General features: G+C 49.3%; 1 protein-coding gene across 1 annotated transcript in view; it reads left to right on the top strand.

Annotated features, from left to right (window-relative positions):
* The first annotated feature begins 548 nt into the window (after window positions 1–548).
* The window catches only part of GATD3 (glutamine amidotransferase class 1 domain containing 3), a 31,560-nt gene continuing 16,938 nt past the window's right edge, over window positions 549–15,170 (top strand). Inside the window, exons 1-2 of the mRNA XM_083171443.1 lie at window positions 549–705; window positions 5,700–5,752. Of these exons, the coding sequence (XP_083027569.1) occupies window positions 601–705; window positions 5,700–5,752 (158 nt within the window). The 5' untranslated portion in view covers window positions 549–600. The remainder of the gene's footprint in view (window positions 706–5,699; window positions 5,753–15,170) is intronic.

Consider the following 15,170-nt stretch of genomic DNA (forward strand, 5'->3'; position numbering starts at 1 on the left):
TTGAACATTTCCCTGTATATCTGTGATATAGACACCGCTGTTGCTGTTATTCAGTGTATACTTGGCTATTTGCCCAGATATGATGTCACAGGTAATAATGTTGCGGAGGATGGATACTATTGCTGAGCTTCAGGGAGCTCTAGTACAACAATGGTGCAATACTGACACCTGGTGGTATCATATAATATTGCTTTGATGGTTTATCAGCAAATCCTCCACAAACAGTCCTGTATTCAACATTCAGTGCGGGTTCTCGGCACAGGTCTATAGTACAAATCAATAGGGAAAACATTTCCTACAGCCACCATCTAACACTAGAAACAAAGCCAACCAAATATATCTATATATACACAGTAAATTAGGAGCGGAGGACACACTGGGGGGAAGGCTGGGATCTATCTGTCATGTCACATTGTGTCCCCGCTGTAGGGAGGTCATTGGCGCCATATCATCTGGGTAGTCCCTGTCTCCGGTATACAGCGCAGGGCTCCAGTAAGATGGCGGCGGTGGAGACAAGTCAGCTGCCGGCCTCCAGTGGGCGCTGTGGGTAACGTTCTGCTATTCTGTAAAGTGAGTCCCGGTGAAGGTGAAGTCCCGGTGATGGCGGCTCTGCTCGGTTCCCGCAGCTCCAGGCTGGCGTTATCCCTGCTGGGGACTCGCTCCCTGCACAGGACACAGGGAAACCCCGCAGCTAGGGTGGCGGTGGTGTGTATAACGTTTCCACATAGTGACATTGGGCAGAGAGATCCACTGTCCCCAAGAGATGACTATCTAATGCAGAGCGATATATTATCATCATATATAGACACACGTATTCTATGTCTGTATCTGGTGATCAGTGACATCACTGTGATATATATATCTGTATAACAGGTGATCGGTGACATCACTGTGATATATATCTGTATAACAGGTGATCGGTGACATCACTGTGATATATATATCTGTATAACAGGTGATCGGTGACATCACTATGATATGTATATATCTGTATAACAGGTGATCGGTGACATCACTGTGATATATATTTGTATAACAGGTGATCGGTGACATCACTGTGATATATATATCTGTATAACAGGTGATCAGTGACATCACTATGATATATATCTGTATAACCGGTGATCGGTGACATCACTGATATATATATATCTGTATAACAGGTGATCGGTGACATCACTGTGATATATATATCTGTATAACAGGTGATCGGTGACATCACTGTGATATGTATATCTATAACAGGTGATCGGTGACATCACTGTGATATATATATATATATCTGTATAACCGGTGATCGGTGACATCACTGTGATATATATCTGTATAATCGGTGACATCACTGTGATATATATCTGTATAACCGGTGATTGGTGACATCACTGTGATATATATCTGTATAACAGGTGATCGGTGACATCACTGTGATATATATCTGTATAACAGGTGATCGGTGACATCACTGTGATATATATATCTGTATAACAGGTGATCAGTGACATCACTATGATATATATCTGTATAACCGGTGATCGGTGACATCACTGATATATATATCTGTATAACAGGTGATCGGTGACATCACTGTGATATATATATCTGTATAACAGGTGATCGGTGACATCACTGTGATATGTATATCTATAACAGGTGATCGGTGACATCACTGTGATATATATATATATATATCTGTATAACCAGTGATCGGTGACATCACTGTGATATATATCTGTATAACCGGTGATCGGTGACATCACTGTGATATATATCTGTATAACCGGTGATCGGTGACATCACTGTGATATATATCTGTATAACAGGTGATCGGTGACATCACTGTGATATATATCTGTATAACCGGTGATCGGTGACATCACTGTGATATATATCTGTATAACCGGTGATCGGTGACATCACTGTGATATATATCTGTATAACAGGTGATCGGTGACATCACTGTGATATATATCTGTATAACAGGTGATCGGTGACATCACTGTGATATATATATATATATATATATATATATATATATATATATCTGTATAACCGGTAATCGGTGACATTGTGATATATATCTGTATAACCGGTGATCGGTGACATCACTGTGATATATATATCTGTATAACCGGTGATCGGTGACATCACGGTGATATATATCTGTATAACAGGTGATCGGCGACATCACTGTGATATATATCTGTATAACAGGTGATCGGTGACATCACTGTGATATATATATCTGTATAACAGGTGATCGGTGACATCACTGTGATATATATATCTGTATAACAGGTGATCGGTGACATCACTGTGATATATATATCTGTATAACAGGTGATCGGTGACATCACTGTGATATATATCTGTATAACAGGTGATCGGTGACATCACTGTGATATATATATCTGTATAACAGGTGATCGGTGACATCACTGTGATATATATCTGTATAATAGGTGATTAGTGACATCACTGTGATATATGAAAAAGAGAACCAGTAGGCGCCTCCTGTATATCAATATACAATTTATTACACAAATATCAATTAATGTATAACAAACATGAAATAATGGGTAAAAAGTATTGAATAAATTGCATGCACTATTAAATTAAAAACAGGCCATATCAATGCGTTAGCATGAAGGTAAAAAGTGTAACAAATAGTTTCCAAGTCCTAGATTGGACAAATTGGGCAGAGGTAGCAGTCACACGAGGGGGAGTGATCCCAAGGTACAGTCTGTGATAATCCTCCCGGGGAAGGTGGATGATGGAAAGGTGGGATAAATCCCTCACAGCTGCAGGTGACCGTTTAGAGACGGTGCCTTGGTCGCTTTACCAGAGGATTGACACTGTCTCACAGGTCTACAGTGTGTATTGCGGAATGGATGGACACACTTGGCCAATTGCCTTGCCTTGGTGCGCAGACTACAGCTGCTGCAGCGGCCAGCGAGCCGACTGCAGGCTGAAGTGCACTATCTCCGGCGGGCGCGGCACCGTGTAGACTCGCACTGCTGTTAGGAGCAGGCTGGCTGATCACGGTCCTCCGTGTGTCAGCGGCGGCAGAGGGGACACTCTGTGCTGCTTGTAAGTGTCCGTGGAATGGACCAGAGTGTGCAAGGGGGATTTTGCCGGGGGTATATGCTCCCAATCTGCCCTTTGTGTCCTCAGTCTGCCGGTAATTTAGGGAAACTCCTCTCAAAGATGCGTTTCGCCGCGCTCAGGCGGCTTTGTCAATTCAGGAATCGCTCCTGTCCGGTAGTGTTTTTTAAGATTGTCAATCTAGTGCGCCTGGCTGCAAATCAGATAATATATATCTTATGCTTCAAGAGGATGATCATATCAAATATATCTAATGTGCTGGTCCCCTTGGAAAAGGATCTGATGCAACCTAATGCGTCTTTGGCAAAAATTGCCTGGTGTGTACCCTCATACAATAAATGCAATGAATTGGTTAATATGGCACCACTGCAATGGATTTGATGGTAGATATTACTATCCCTGCAGGCCTGAGAGGAAGGGGGGGTGTGCAATGTGTGGGGAACGGAGTCACCACAAATTACACTGTGTTTCTGGCGCTGTTCTTAAGACAATGAGTAGAAAAAATATATTTATGATATGAAAAATAAATAAATATAGTAAATCAATTGGGATAACTACTGCTGCTGCATATGGTTTATGCGAATTAGCTAGGATTCACATGGATAAAGAAGAAAAAATTGTTTTAAACCACCTTGCGCTGCTAGTAGACCAATTTAGCACTAACAATACCACTGGACAGAATGACACTGGACACACTGCTGAATATGTAGAAAATTTTATATATAAGATAAAAAAGAATAATAAAACAATTCATACATGTAAATTAATAACAGTAATTAATATAATACGATAAAAATACCTAAATGGCCATTAGGGTTTACGTTTGCAAACTATATGAAGCTCCGTGATGGGTAGAAAATGATGGTAGTCACTGGGGGTAACCAGAATGATGAGGGGATGGAAAGGGAGAATGATGCAAATGAATAAGCAGCACAGTTAGTAGATGGTTGAGAAGCACATGCAGGGTTAATGAGGCTGATAGACCAGTGCCCAGAATGAGGCACTGTAAGCAGTAGGTATTATCTCACCCTCCGTTGGTATGGTAGTAGGAGGCGTCGGGGAGCTTCTGTTGGTGTCAACTCATACCCGATTAGATGACACTGCAGGCGGGGAGCTTGAGTTGGAAGAGCTCTACCCTATGTGCTGGGTCTGATGGTATTGACCGGCTGCAGGTGCTGTGTGGACGTAGACAGGGGAGACAGCGGCTGGATACGAATGCTGGGGAGCGGGAGTGACGCTCGACCGCTGGGTGGAAATGCAGTAGCTGCTGCCCAGATGACGGTGGCTTGTTAGCTGAAGACCGCGGCAGACCAGCTGGAAGTTGGGACTGGTAATCGGGGAAATCACGGAGGTTTGCAGACGAAACAGGAAGTGACGTCGACGCGTTTCGTCTTTATGGCAACGGAGACTTTTTCAAGACGGATGTATGCTGGCTCTACACAAACCTATTTAAAGGCTGTATAGCGCTCGTTCAGCAGTGTGTCCAGTGTCATTCTGTCCAGTGGTATTGTTAGTGCTAAATTGGTCTACTAGCAGCGCAAGGTGATTTAAAACAATTTTTTCTTCTTTATCGCTGCAGGCCTGTAGAAAAGTCTTATATAAGCAAGTAACCTTGGCACTAATATTTAGCCAAGTGGTGTATGTTACTTATAAGTATCTTCAATTTGCTGCCGTCAGCTGCTACAATGACTCACACTCGTTAGGTAGGGTGGATCTTAGGCTAGAATTGCCTGATAGATGTCCACTTGCAATTTTATTTTGTGGGTCTGCAGAGAGGTCTCACATGCAAATGAATTTAGCGCATATACTCAGCTAGTAATCTATTGCCCAAAAAGGTCAGGAATGGATTTACTTAATGTAGACAACACTGTCCATTACTAGAGAAATTGTTATAACAACAAAGGTGCAACCAATTTATTGTATACTTCAGTATAGATACACACCAGGAGATTAAATCAAGACGCATCTAAGATCCATTTCATGGGGATCCACACATTCTTAAAGATTGTGAAAAACGCACACATATATTAACTCCATAGTGACAAAAATAATCACCACAATTGATATGGAATGTGCATGAATCCAATCTGCATTAATTAGTGAATCAAGAGATATTGGGGTTCACTAAGCAGGAAAAAATCTTTTTCCTTTTTATCTTTACCCTGTCTTCTACTCCTGTATGTGAGTAGAAGACACACCGCTTCTCCGCTGTGTTTTATATATCGCCATTTTAAGATATAAAAATTAAAAGTTATTTTTTATTGTACAATCTTTTCTTCTTCTTCAAGTGTGCCGCACTTATGACAACCTTCTTCTTTCTTCAAAAATTGTTCCTGAAAATCCCACAGTGCTGTCTTCCGGATGGGTGTGTGCCCGCTGAGAGTCAGGCGTGGGGTTTGGTGGAGCTGGCAATAAAACAAACAGCAAAGATTCCTAACTAGCACTAGACCCCACACTCCTAGCACTTAAAATAAATTGGCGGGGGGTTTTGGCAGGAGGGACGGATATGTGTTCTGTTTTCTCTGTCACCAATTGGCTGCAAAAAGGAAATTGATTACAAGTATAACAGTACTATTTTTCCATTTATGTTTTTCCAGGTTCTTTCTGGATGTGGTGTCTATGATGGAACGGAAATCCATGAGGCTTCAGCGTATGTCTGATCCAGCTGTCGTTACATCTGTCTTTGAAAGGGCTTTCTCAACCTTCTATTTTTTTTGCTGTTTCCTGGTTTATTACCACAAGCTCCTTGGTTCCTCCCTGACCTTCAGCTCCTTGGTTCCTCCCTGACCTTCTGCTCCTTGGTTCCTCCCTGACCTGCTCCTTGGTTCCTCCCTGACCTTCTGCTCCTTGGTTCCTCCCTGACCTTCTGCTCCTTGGTTTGCTCATTGGTTCCTCCCTGACCTTCTGCTCCTTTGTTCCTCCCTGACCTTCTGCTCCTTGGTTTCTCTCTGAATTTCTGCTCCTTGGTTTCTCCCTGAATTTCTATTCCTTGGTTCCATCCTGTACTACTGTTCCTATGTTGCTCCCCGTACTTCTGTTCTTTGCTTCCTCCCTGACCTTCTGCTCCTTGGTTTCTCCCTGACATTCTGCTCATTGGTTTCTCTGTACCTGACCTCCTGCTCCTTGGTTTCTCTCTCCCTGACTTTCTGCTCCTTGGTTCCATCCTGTACTACTTTTCCTATGTTGCTCCCTGTACTTCTGTTCTTTGGCTCCTCCCTGACCTTCTGCTCCTTGGTTCCTCCCTGGCCTTCTGCTCCTTGGTTCCTCCCTGGCCTTCTGCTCCTTGGTTCCTCCCTGTACTTTTGTTCCTAGGTTCCTCCCTGACTTTCAGTTCCTCCCTGACCTTCTGCTCCTTGGTTTCTCCCTGACCTTCTGCTCCTTGGTTCCTCCCTGACCTTCTGCTCCTTGGTTCCTCCCTGACCTTCTGCTCCTTGGTTCCTCCCTGACCTTCTGCTCCTTGGTTCCTCCCTGACCTTCTGCTCCTTGGTTCCTCCCTGACCTTCTGCTCCTTGGTTCCTCCCTGACCTTCTGCGCCTTGGTTTCTTCCTGACCTTCTGCTCCTTGGTTCCCTCCTGACCTTCTGCTCCTTGGTTCCCCCCTGACCTTCTGCTCCTTGGTTCCTCCCTGACCTTCTGCTCCTTGGTTCCTCCCTGTACTTTTGTTCCTAGGTTCCTCCCTGACTTTCAGTTCCTCCCTGACCTTCTGCTCCTTGGTTCCTCCCTGACCTTCTGCTCCTTGGTTCCTCCCTGACCACCTGCTCCTTGGTTCCTCCCTGACCACCTGCTCCTTGGTTCTTTCCTGACCTTCTGCTCATTGGATCCTCCCTGACCTTCTGCTCCTTGGTTCCTCCCTGACCTTCTGCTCCTTTGTTCCTCCCTGACCTTCTGCTCCTTTGTTCCTCCCTGACCTTCTGCTCCTTGGTTTCTCCCTGAATTTCTGCTCCTTGGTTTCTCTCTGAATTTCTATTCCTTGGTTCCATCCTGTACTACTTTTCCTATGTTGCTCCCTGTACTTCTGTTCTTTGGCTCCTCCCTGACCTTCTGCTCCTTGGTTCCTCCCTGGCCTTCTGCTCCTTGGTTCCTCCCTGGCCTTCTGCTCCTTGGTTCCTCCCTGTACTTTTGTTCCTAGGTTCCTCCCTGACTTTCAGTTCCTACCTGACCTTCTACTCCTTGGTTCCTCCCTGACCTTCTGCTCCTTGGTTCCTCCCTGACCTTCTGCTCCTTGGTTCCTCCCTGACCTTCTGCTCCTTGGTTCCTCCCTGACCTTCTGCTCCTTGGTTCCTCCCTGACCTTCTGCGCCTTGGTTTCTTCCTGACCTTCTGCTCCTTGGTTCCCCCCTGACCTTCTGCTCCTTGGTTCCCCCCTGACCTTCTGCTCCTTGGTTCCTCCCTGACCTTCTGCTCCTTGGTTCCTCCCTGTACTTTTGTTCCTAGGTTCCTCCCTGACTTTCAGTTCCTCCCTGACCTTCTGCTCCTTGGTTCCTCCCTGACCTTCTGCTCCTTGGTTCCTCCCTGACCTTCTGCTCCTTGGTTCCTCCCTGACCTTCTGCTCCTTGGTTCCTCCCTGACCTTCTGCGCCTTGGTTTCTTCCTGACCTTCTGCTCCTTCGTTCCCCCCTGACCTTCTGCTCCTTGGTTCCCCCCTGACCTTCTGCTCCTTGGTTCCTCCCTGACCTTCTGCTCCTTGGTTCCTCCCTGACCTTCTGCTCCTTGGTTCCTCCCTGACCTTCTGCTCCTTGGTTCCTCCCTGTACTTTTGTTCCTAGGTTCCTCCCTGACTTTCAGTTCCTCCCTGACCTTCTGCTCCTTGGTTCCTCCCTGACCTTCTGCTCCTTGGTTCCTCCCTGACCTTCTGCTCCTTGGTTCCTCCCTGACCTTCTGCTCCTTGGTTCCTCCCTGACCTTCTGCGCCTTGGTTTCTTCCTGACCTTCTGCTCCTTGGTTCCCCCCTGACCTTCTGCTCCTTGGTTCCCCCCTGACCTTCTGCTCCTTGGTTCCTCCCTGACCTTCTGCTCCTTGGTTCCTCCCTGACCTTCTGCTCCTTGGTTCCTCCCTGACCTTCTGCTCCTTGGTTCCTCCCTGTACTTTTGTTCCTAGGTTCCTCCCTGACTTTCAGTTCCTCCCTGACCTTCTGCTCCTTGGTTCCTCCCTGACCTTCTGCTCCTTGGTTCCTCCCTGACCTTCTGCTCCTTGGTTCCTCCCTGACCTTCTGCTCCTTGGTTCCTCCCTGACCTTCTGCGCCTTGGTTTCTTCCTGACCTTCTGCTCCTTGGTTCCCCCCTGACCTTCTGCTCCTTGGTTCCTCCCTGACCTTCTGCTCCTTGGTTCCTCCCTGTACTTTTGTTCCTAGGTTCCTCCCTGACTTTCAGTTCCTCCCTGACCTTCTGCTCCTTGGTTCCTCCCTGACCTTCTGCTCCTTGGTTCCTCCCTGACCACCTGCTCCTTGGTTCCTCCCTGACCACCTGCTCCTTGGTTCCTCCCTGACCTTCTGCTCATTGGATTCTCCCTGACCTTCTGCTCCTTGGTTCCTCCCTGACCTTCTGCTCCTTGGTTCCTCCCTGACCTTCTGCTCCTTGGTTTGCTCATTGGTTCCTCCCTGACCTTCTGCTCCTTTGTTCCTCCCTGACCTTCTGCTCCTTTGTTCCTCCCTGACCTTCTGCTCCTTGGTTTCTCCCTGAATTTCTGCTCCTTGGTTTCTCCCTGAATTTCTATTCCTTGGTTCCATCCTGTACTACTTTTCCTATGTTGCTCCCTGTACTTCTGTTCTTTGGCTCCTCCCTGACCTTCTGCTCCTTGGTTCCTCCCTGGCCTTCTGCTCCTTGGTTCCTCCCTGGCCTTCTGCTCCTTGGTTCCTCCCTGGCCTTCTGCTCCTTGGTTCCTCCCTGTACTTTTGTTCCTAGGTTCCTCCCTGACTTTCAGTTCCTCCCTGACCTTCTGCTCCTTGGTTCCTCCCTGACCTTCTGCTCCTTGGTTCCTCCCTGACCTTCTGCTCCTTGGTTCCTCCCTGACCTTCTGCTCCTTGGTTCCTCCCTGACCTTCTGCTCCTTGGTTCCTCCCTGACCTTCTGCTCCTTGGTTCCTCCCTGACCTTCTGCTCCTTGGTTCTCCCTGACCTTCTGCTCCTTGGTTTCTCCCTGACCTTCTGCTCCTTGGTCTCTCCCTGATCTTCTGCTCCTTGGTTCCCCCCTGACCTTCTGCTCCTTGGTTCCTCCCTGACCTTCTGCTCCTTGGTTCCTCCCTGACCTTCTGCTCCTTGGTTCCTCCCTGACCTTCTGCTCCTTGGTTCCTCCCTGACCTTCTGCTCATTGGTACCTCCCTGACCTTCTGCTCATTGGTACCTCCCTGACCTTCTGCTCCGTGGTTCCTCCCTGACCTTCTTCTCCTTGGTTCCTCCCTGACCTTCTGCTCCTTGGTTCCTCCCTGACCTTCTGCTCCTTGGTTCCTCCCTGACCTTCTGCTCCTTGGTTCCTCCCTGACCTTCTGCTCCTTGGTTTCTCTCTCCCTGACCTTCTGCTCCTTTGTTCCTCCCTGACCTTCTGCTCCTTGGTTCCTCCATGACCACCTGCTCCTTGGTTTCTCTCTCCCTGACCTTCTGCTCCTTTGTTCCTCCCTGACCTTCTGCTCCTTGGTTTTTCCCTGACCTTCTGCTCCTTGGTTTCTCCCTGACCTTCTGCTCCTTGGTTTCTCCCTTACCTTCTGCTCCTTGGTTTCTCTTTCCCTGACTTTCTGCTCCTTGGTTCCATCCTGTACTACTGTTCCTATGTTGCTCCCTGTACTTCTGTTCTTTGCTTCCTCCCTGACCTTCTGCTCCTTGGTTTCTCTCTGCCTGACCTTCTGCTCCTTGGTTTCTCTCTGCCTGACCTTCTGCTCCTTGGTTTCTTCCTGACCTTCTGCTCCTTGGTTTCTTCCTGACCTTCTGCTCCTTGGTTCCTCCCTGACCTTCTGCTCCTTGGTTCCTCCCTGACCTTCTGCTCCTTGGTTCCTCCCTGACCTTCTGCTCCTTGGTTCCTCCCTGACCTTCTGCTCCTTGGTTCCTCCCTGACCTTCTGCTCCTTGGTTTGCTCCTTGGTTCCTCCCTGACCTTCTGCTCCTTGGTTTCTCCCTGACCTTCTGCTCCTTGGTTTCTCACTGACCTTCTGCTCCTTGGTTTCTCCCTGAATTTCTGCTCCTTGGTTTCTCCCTGAATTTCTATTCCTTGGTTCTATCCTGTACTACTTTTCCTATGTTGCTCCCTGTACTTCTGTTCTTTGGCTCCTCCCTGACTTTCTGCTCCTTGGTTCCTCCCTGGCCTTCTGTTCCTTGGTTTCTCCCTGACCTTCTGCTCCTTGGTTTCTCCCTGACCTTCTGCTCCTTGGTTTCTCCCTGACCTTCTGCTCCTTGGTTTCTCCCTGCATTTCTGCTCCTTGGTTTCTCCCTGAATTTCTGCTCCTTGGTTTCTCCCTGAATTTCTATTCCTTGGTTCCATCCTGTACTACTTTTCCTATGTTGCTCCCTGTACTTCTGTTCTTTGGCTCCTCCCTGACCTTCTGCTCCTTGGTTCCTCCCTGGCCTTCTGCTCCTTGGTTTCTCACTGACCTTCTGCTCCTTGGTTTTTCCCTGAATTTCTGCTCCTTGGTTTCTCCCTGAATTTCTATTCCTTGGTTCTATCCTGTACTACTTTTCCTATGTTGCTCCCTGTACTTCTGTTCTTTGGCTCCTCCCTGACTTTCTGCTCCTTGGTTCCTCCCTGACCTTCTGCTCCTTGGTTTCTCCCTGACCTTCTGCTCCTTGGTTTCTCCCTGACCTTCTGCTCCTTGGTTTCTCCCTGCATTTCTGCTCCTTGGTTTCTCCCTGCATTTCTGCTCCTTGGTTTCTCCCTGAATTTCTGCTCCTTGGTTTCTCCCTGAATTTCTATTCCTTGGTTCCATCCTGTACTACTTTTCCTATGTTGCTCCCTGTACTTCTGTTCTTTGGCTCCTCCCTGACTTTCTGCTCCTTGGTTCCTCCCTGTACATTTGTTCCTAGGTTCCTCCCTGACTTTCAGTTCCTCCCTGACCTTCTGCTCCTTGGTTCCTCCCTGACCTTCTGCTCCTTGGTTCCCCCCTGACCTTCTGCTCCTTGGTTCCCCCCTGACCTTCTGCTCCTTGGTTCCTTCCTGACCTTCTGCTCATTGGTTTGCTCATTGGTTCCTCCCTGACCTTCTGCTCCTTTGTTCCTCCCTGACCTTCTGCTCCTTGGTTTCTCCCTGACCTTCTGCTCCTTGGTTTCTCCCTGACCTTCTGCTCCTTGGTTTCTCCCTGACCTTCTGCTCCTTGGTTTCTCCCTGACCTTCTGCTCCTTGGTTTCTCCCTGACCTTCTGCTCCTTGGTTTCTCCCTGAATTTCTATTCCTTGGTTCCATCCTGTACTACTGTTCCTATGTTGCTCCCTGTACTTCTGTCCTTTGCTTCCTCCCTGACCTTCTGCTCCTTGGTTTCTACCTGACCTTCTGCTCATTGGTTTCTCTGTACCTGACCTTCTGCTCCTTGGTTTCTCTTTCCCTGACTTTCTGCTCCTTGGTTTCTCTTTCCCCGACTTTCTGCTCCTTGGTTCCATCCTGTACTACTTTTCCTATGTTGCTCCCTGTACTTCTGTTCTTTGACTCCTCCCTGACTTTCTGCTCCTTGGTTCCTCCCTGGCCTTCTGCTCCTTGGTTCCTCCCTGTACTTTTGTTCCTAGGTTCCTCCCTGACTTTCAGTTCCTCCCTGACCTTCTGCTCCTTGGTTCCTCCCTGACCTTCTGTTCCTTGGTTCCTCCCTGACCTTCTGCTCCTTGGTTCCTCCCTGACCTTCTGCTCCTTGGTTCCTCCCTGACCTTCTGCTCCTTGGTTCCTCCCTGGCCTTCTGCTCCTTGGTTCCTCCCTGGCCTTCTGCTCCTTGGTTCCTCCCTGTACTTTTGTTCCTAGGTTCCTCCCTGACTTTCAGTTCCTACCTGACCTTCTACTCCTTGGTTCCTCCCTGACCTTCTGCTCCTTGGTTCCTCCCTGACCTTCTGCTCCTTGGTTCCTCCCTGACCTTCTGCTCCTTGGTTCCTCCCTGACCTTCTGCTCCTTGGTTCCTCCCTGACCTTCTGCGCCTTGGTTTCTTCCTGACCTTCTGCTCCTTGGTTCCCCCCTGACCTTCTGCTCCTTGGTTCCCCCCTGACCTTCTGCTCCTTGGTTCCTCCCTGACCTTCTGCTCCTTGGTTCCTCCCTGTACTTTTGTTCCTAGGTTCCTCCCTGACTTTCAGTTCCTCCCTGACCTTCTGCTCCTTGGTTCCTCCCTGACCTTCTGCTCCTTGGTTCCTCCCTGACCTTCTGCTCCTTGGTTCCTCCCTGACCTTCTGCTCCTTGGTTCCTCCCTGACCTTCTGCGCCTTGGTTTCTTCCTGACCTTCTGCTCCTTCGTTCCCCCCTGACCTTCTGCTCCTTGGTTCCCCCCTGACCTTCTGCTCCTTGGTTCCTCCCTGACCTTCTGCTCCTTGGTTCCTCCCTGACCTTCTGCTCCTTGGTTCCTCCCTGACCTTCTGCTCCTTGGTTCCTCCCTGTACTTTTGTTCCTAGGTTCCTCCCTGACTTTCAGTTCCTCCCTGACCTTCTGCTCCTTGGTTCCTCCCTGACCTTCTGCTCCTTGGTTCCTCCCTGACCTTCTGCTCCTTGGTTCCTCCCTGACCTTCTGCTCCTTGGTTCCTCCCTGACCTTCTGCGCCTTGGTTTCTTCCTGACCTTCTGCTCCTTGGTTCCCCCCTGACCTTCTGCTCCTTGGTTCCCCCCTGACCTTCTGCTCCTTGGTTCCTCCCTGACCTTCTGCTCCTTGGTTCCTCCCTGACCTTCTGCTCCTTGGTTCCTCCCTGACCTTCTGCTCCTTGGTTCCTCCCTGTACTTTTGTTCCTAGGTTCCTCCCTGACTTTCAGTTCCTCCCTGACCTTCTGCTCCTTGGTTCCTCCCTGACCTTCTGCTCCTTGGTTCCTCCCTGACCTTCTGCTCCTTGGTTCCTCCCTGACCTTCTGCTCCTTGGTTCCTCCCTGACCTTCTGCGCCTTGGTTTCTTCCTGACCTTCTGCTCCTTGGTTCCCCCCTGACCTTCTGCTCCTTGGTTCCTCCCTGACCTTCTGCTCCTTGGTTCCTCCCTGTACTTTTGTTCCTAGGTTCCTCCCTGACTTTCAGTTCCTCCCTGACCTTCTGCTCCTTGGTTCCTCCCTGACCTTCTGCTCCTTGGTTCCTCCCTGACCACCTGCTCCTTGGTTCCTCCCTGACCACCTGCTCCTTGGTTCCTCCCTGACCTTCTGCTCATTGGATTCTCCCTGACCTTCTGCTCCTTGGTTCCTCCCTGACCTTCTGCTCCTTGGTTCCTCCCTGACCTTCTGCTCCTTGGTTTGCTCATTGGTTCCTCCCTGACCTTCTGCTCCTTTGTTCCTCCCTGACCTTCTGCTCCTTTGTTCCTCCCTGACCTTCTGCTCCTTGGTTTCTCCCTGAATTTCTGCTCCTTGGTTTCTCCCTGAATTTCTATTCCTTGGTTCCATCCTGTACTACTTTTCCTATGTTGCTCCCTGTACTTCTGTTCTTTGGCTCCTCCCTGACCTTCTGCTCCTTGGTTCCTCCCTGGCCTTCTGCTCCTTGGTTCCTCCCTGGCCTTCTGCTCCTTGGTTCCTCCCTGGCCTTCTGCTCCTTGGTTCCTCCCTGTACTTTTGTTCCTAGGTTCCTCCCTGACTTTCAGTTCCTCCCTGACCTTCTGCTCCTTGGTTCCTCCCTGACCTTCTGCTCCTTGGTTCCTCCCTGACCTTCTGCTCCTTGGTTCCTCCCTGACCTTCTGCTCCTTGGTTCCTCCCTGACCTTCTGCTCCTTGGTTCCTCCCTGACCTTCTGCTCCTTGGTTCCTCCCTGACCTTCTGCTCCTTGGTTCTCCCTGACCTTCTGCTCCTTGGTTTCTCCCTGACCTTCTGCTCCTTGGTCTCTCCCTGACCTTCTGCTCCTTGGTTCCCCCCTGACCTTCTGCTCCTTGGTTCCTCCCTGACCTTCTGCTCCTTGGTTCCTCCCTGACCTTCTGCTCCTTGGTTCCTCCCTGACCTTCTGCTCCTTGGTTCCTCCCTGACCTTCTGCTCATTGGTACCTCCCTGACCTTCTGCTCATTGGTACCTCCCTGACCTTCTGCTCCGTGGTTCCTCCCTGACCTTCTTCTCCTTGGTTCCTCCCTGACCTTCTGCTCCTTGGTTCCTCCCTGACCTTCTGCTCCTTGGTTCCTCCCTGACCTTCTGCTCCTTGGTTCCTCCCTGACCTTCTGCTCCTTGGTTTCTCTCTCCCTGACCTTCTGCTCCTTTGTTCCTCCCTGACCTTCTGCTCCTTGGTTCCTCCATGACCACCTGCTCCTTGGTTTCTCTCTCCCTGACCTTCTGCTCCTTTGTTCCTCCCTGACCTTCTGCTCCTTGGTTTTTCCCTGACCTTCTGCTCCTTGGTTTCTCCCTGACCTTCTGCTCCTTGGTTTCTCCCTTACCTTCTGCTCCTTGGTTTCTCTTTCCCTGACTTTCTGCTCCTTGGTTCCATCCTGTACTACTGTTCCTATGTTGCTCCCTGAACTTCTGTTCTTTGCTTCCTCCCTGACCTTCTGCTCCTTGGTTTCTCTCTGCCTGACCTTCTGCTCCTTGGTTTCTCTCTGCCTGACCTTCTGCTCCTTGGTTTCTTCCTGACCTTCTGCTCCTTGGTTTCTTCCTGACCTTCTGCTCCTTGGTTCCTCCCTGACCTTCTGCTCCTTGGTTCCTCCCTGACCTTCTGCTCCTTGGTTCCTCCCTGACCTTCTGCTCCTTGGTTCCTCCCTGACCTTCTGCTCCTTGGTTCCTCCCTGACCTTCTGCTCCTTGGTTTGCTCCTTGGTTCCTCCCTGACCTTCTGCTCCTTGGTTTCTCCCTGACCTTCTGCTCCTTGGTTTCTCACTGACCTTCTGCTCCTTGGTTTCTCCCTGAATTTCTGCTCCTTGGTTTCTCCCTGAATTTCTATTCCTTGGTTCTATCCTGTACTACTTTTCCTATGTTGCTCCCTGTACTTCTGTTCTTTGGCTCCTCCCTGACTTTCTGCTCCTTGGTTCCTCCCTGG

Source organism: Crinia signifera, chromosome 2, assembly GCF_055691185.1.
Source record: "Crinia signifera chromosome 2, ASM5569118v1, whole genome shotgun sequence".
Lineage (NCBI taxonomy): Eukaryota > Metazoa > Chordata > Amphibia > Anura > Myobatrachidae > Crinia > Crinia signifera.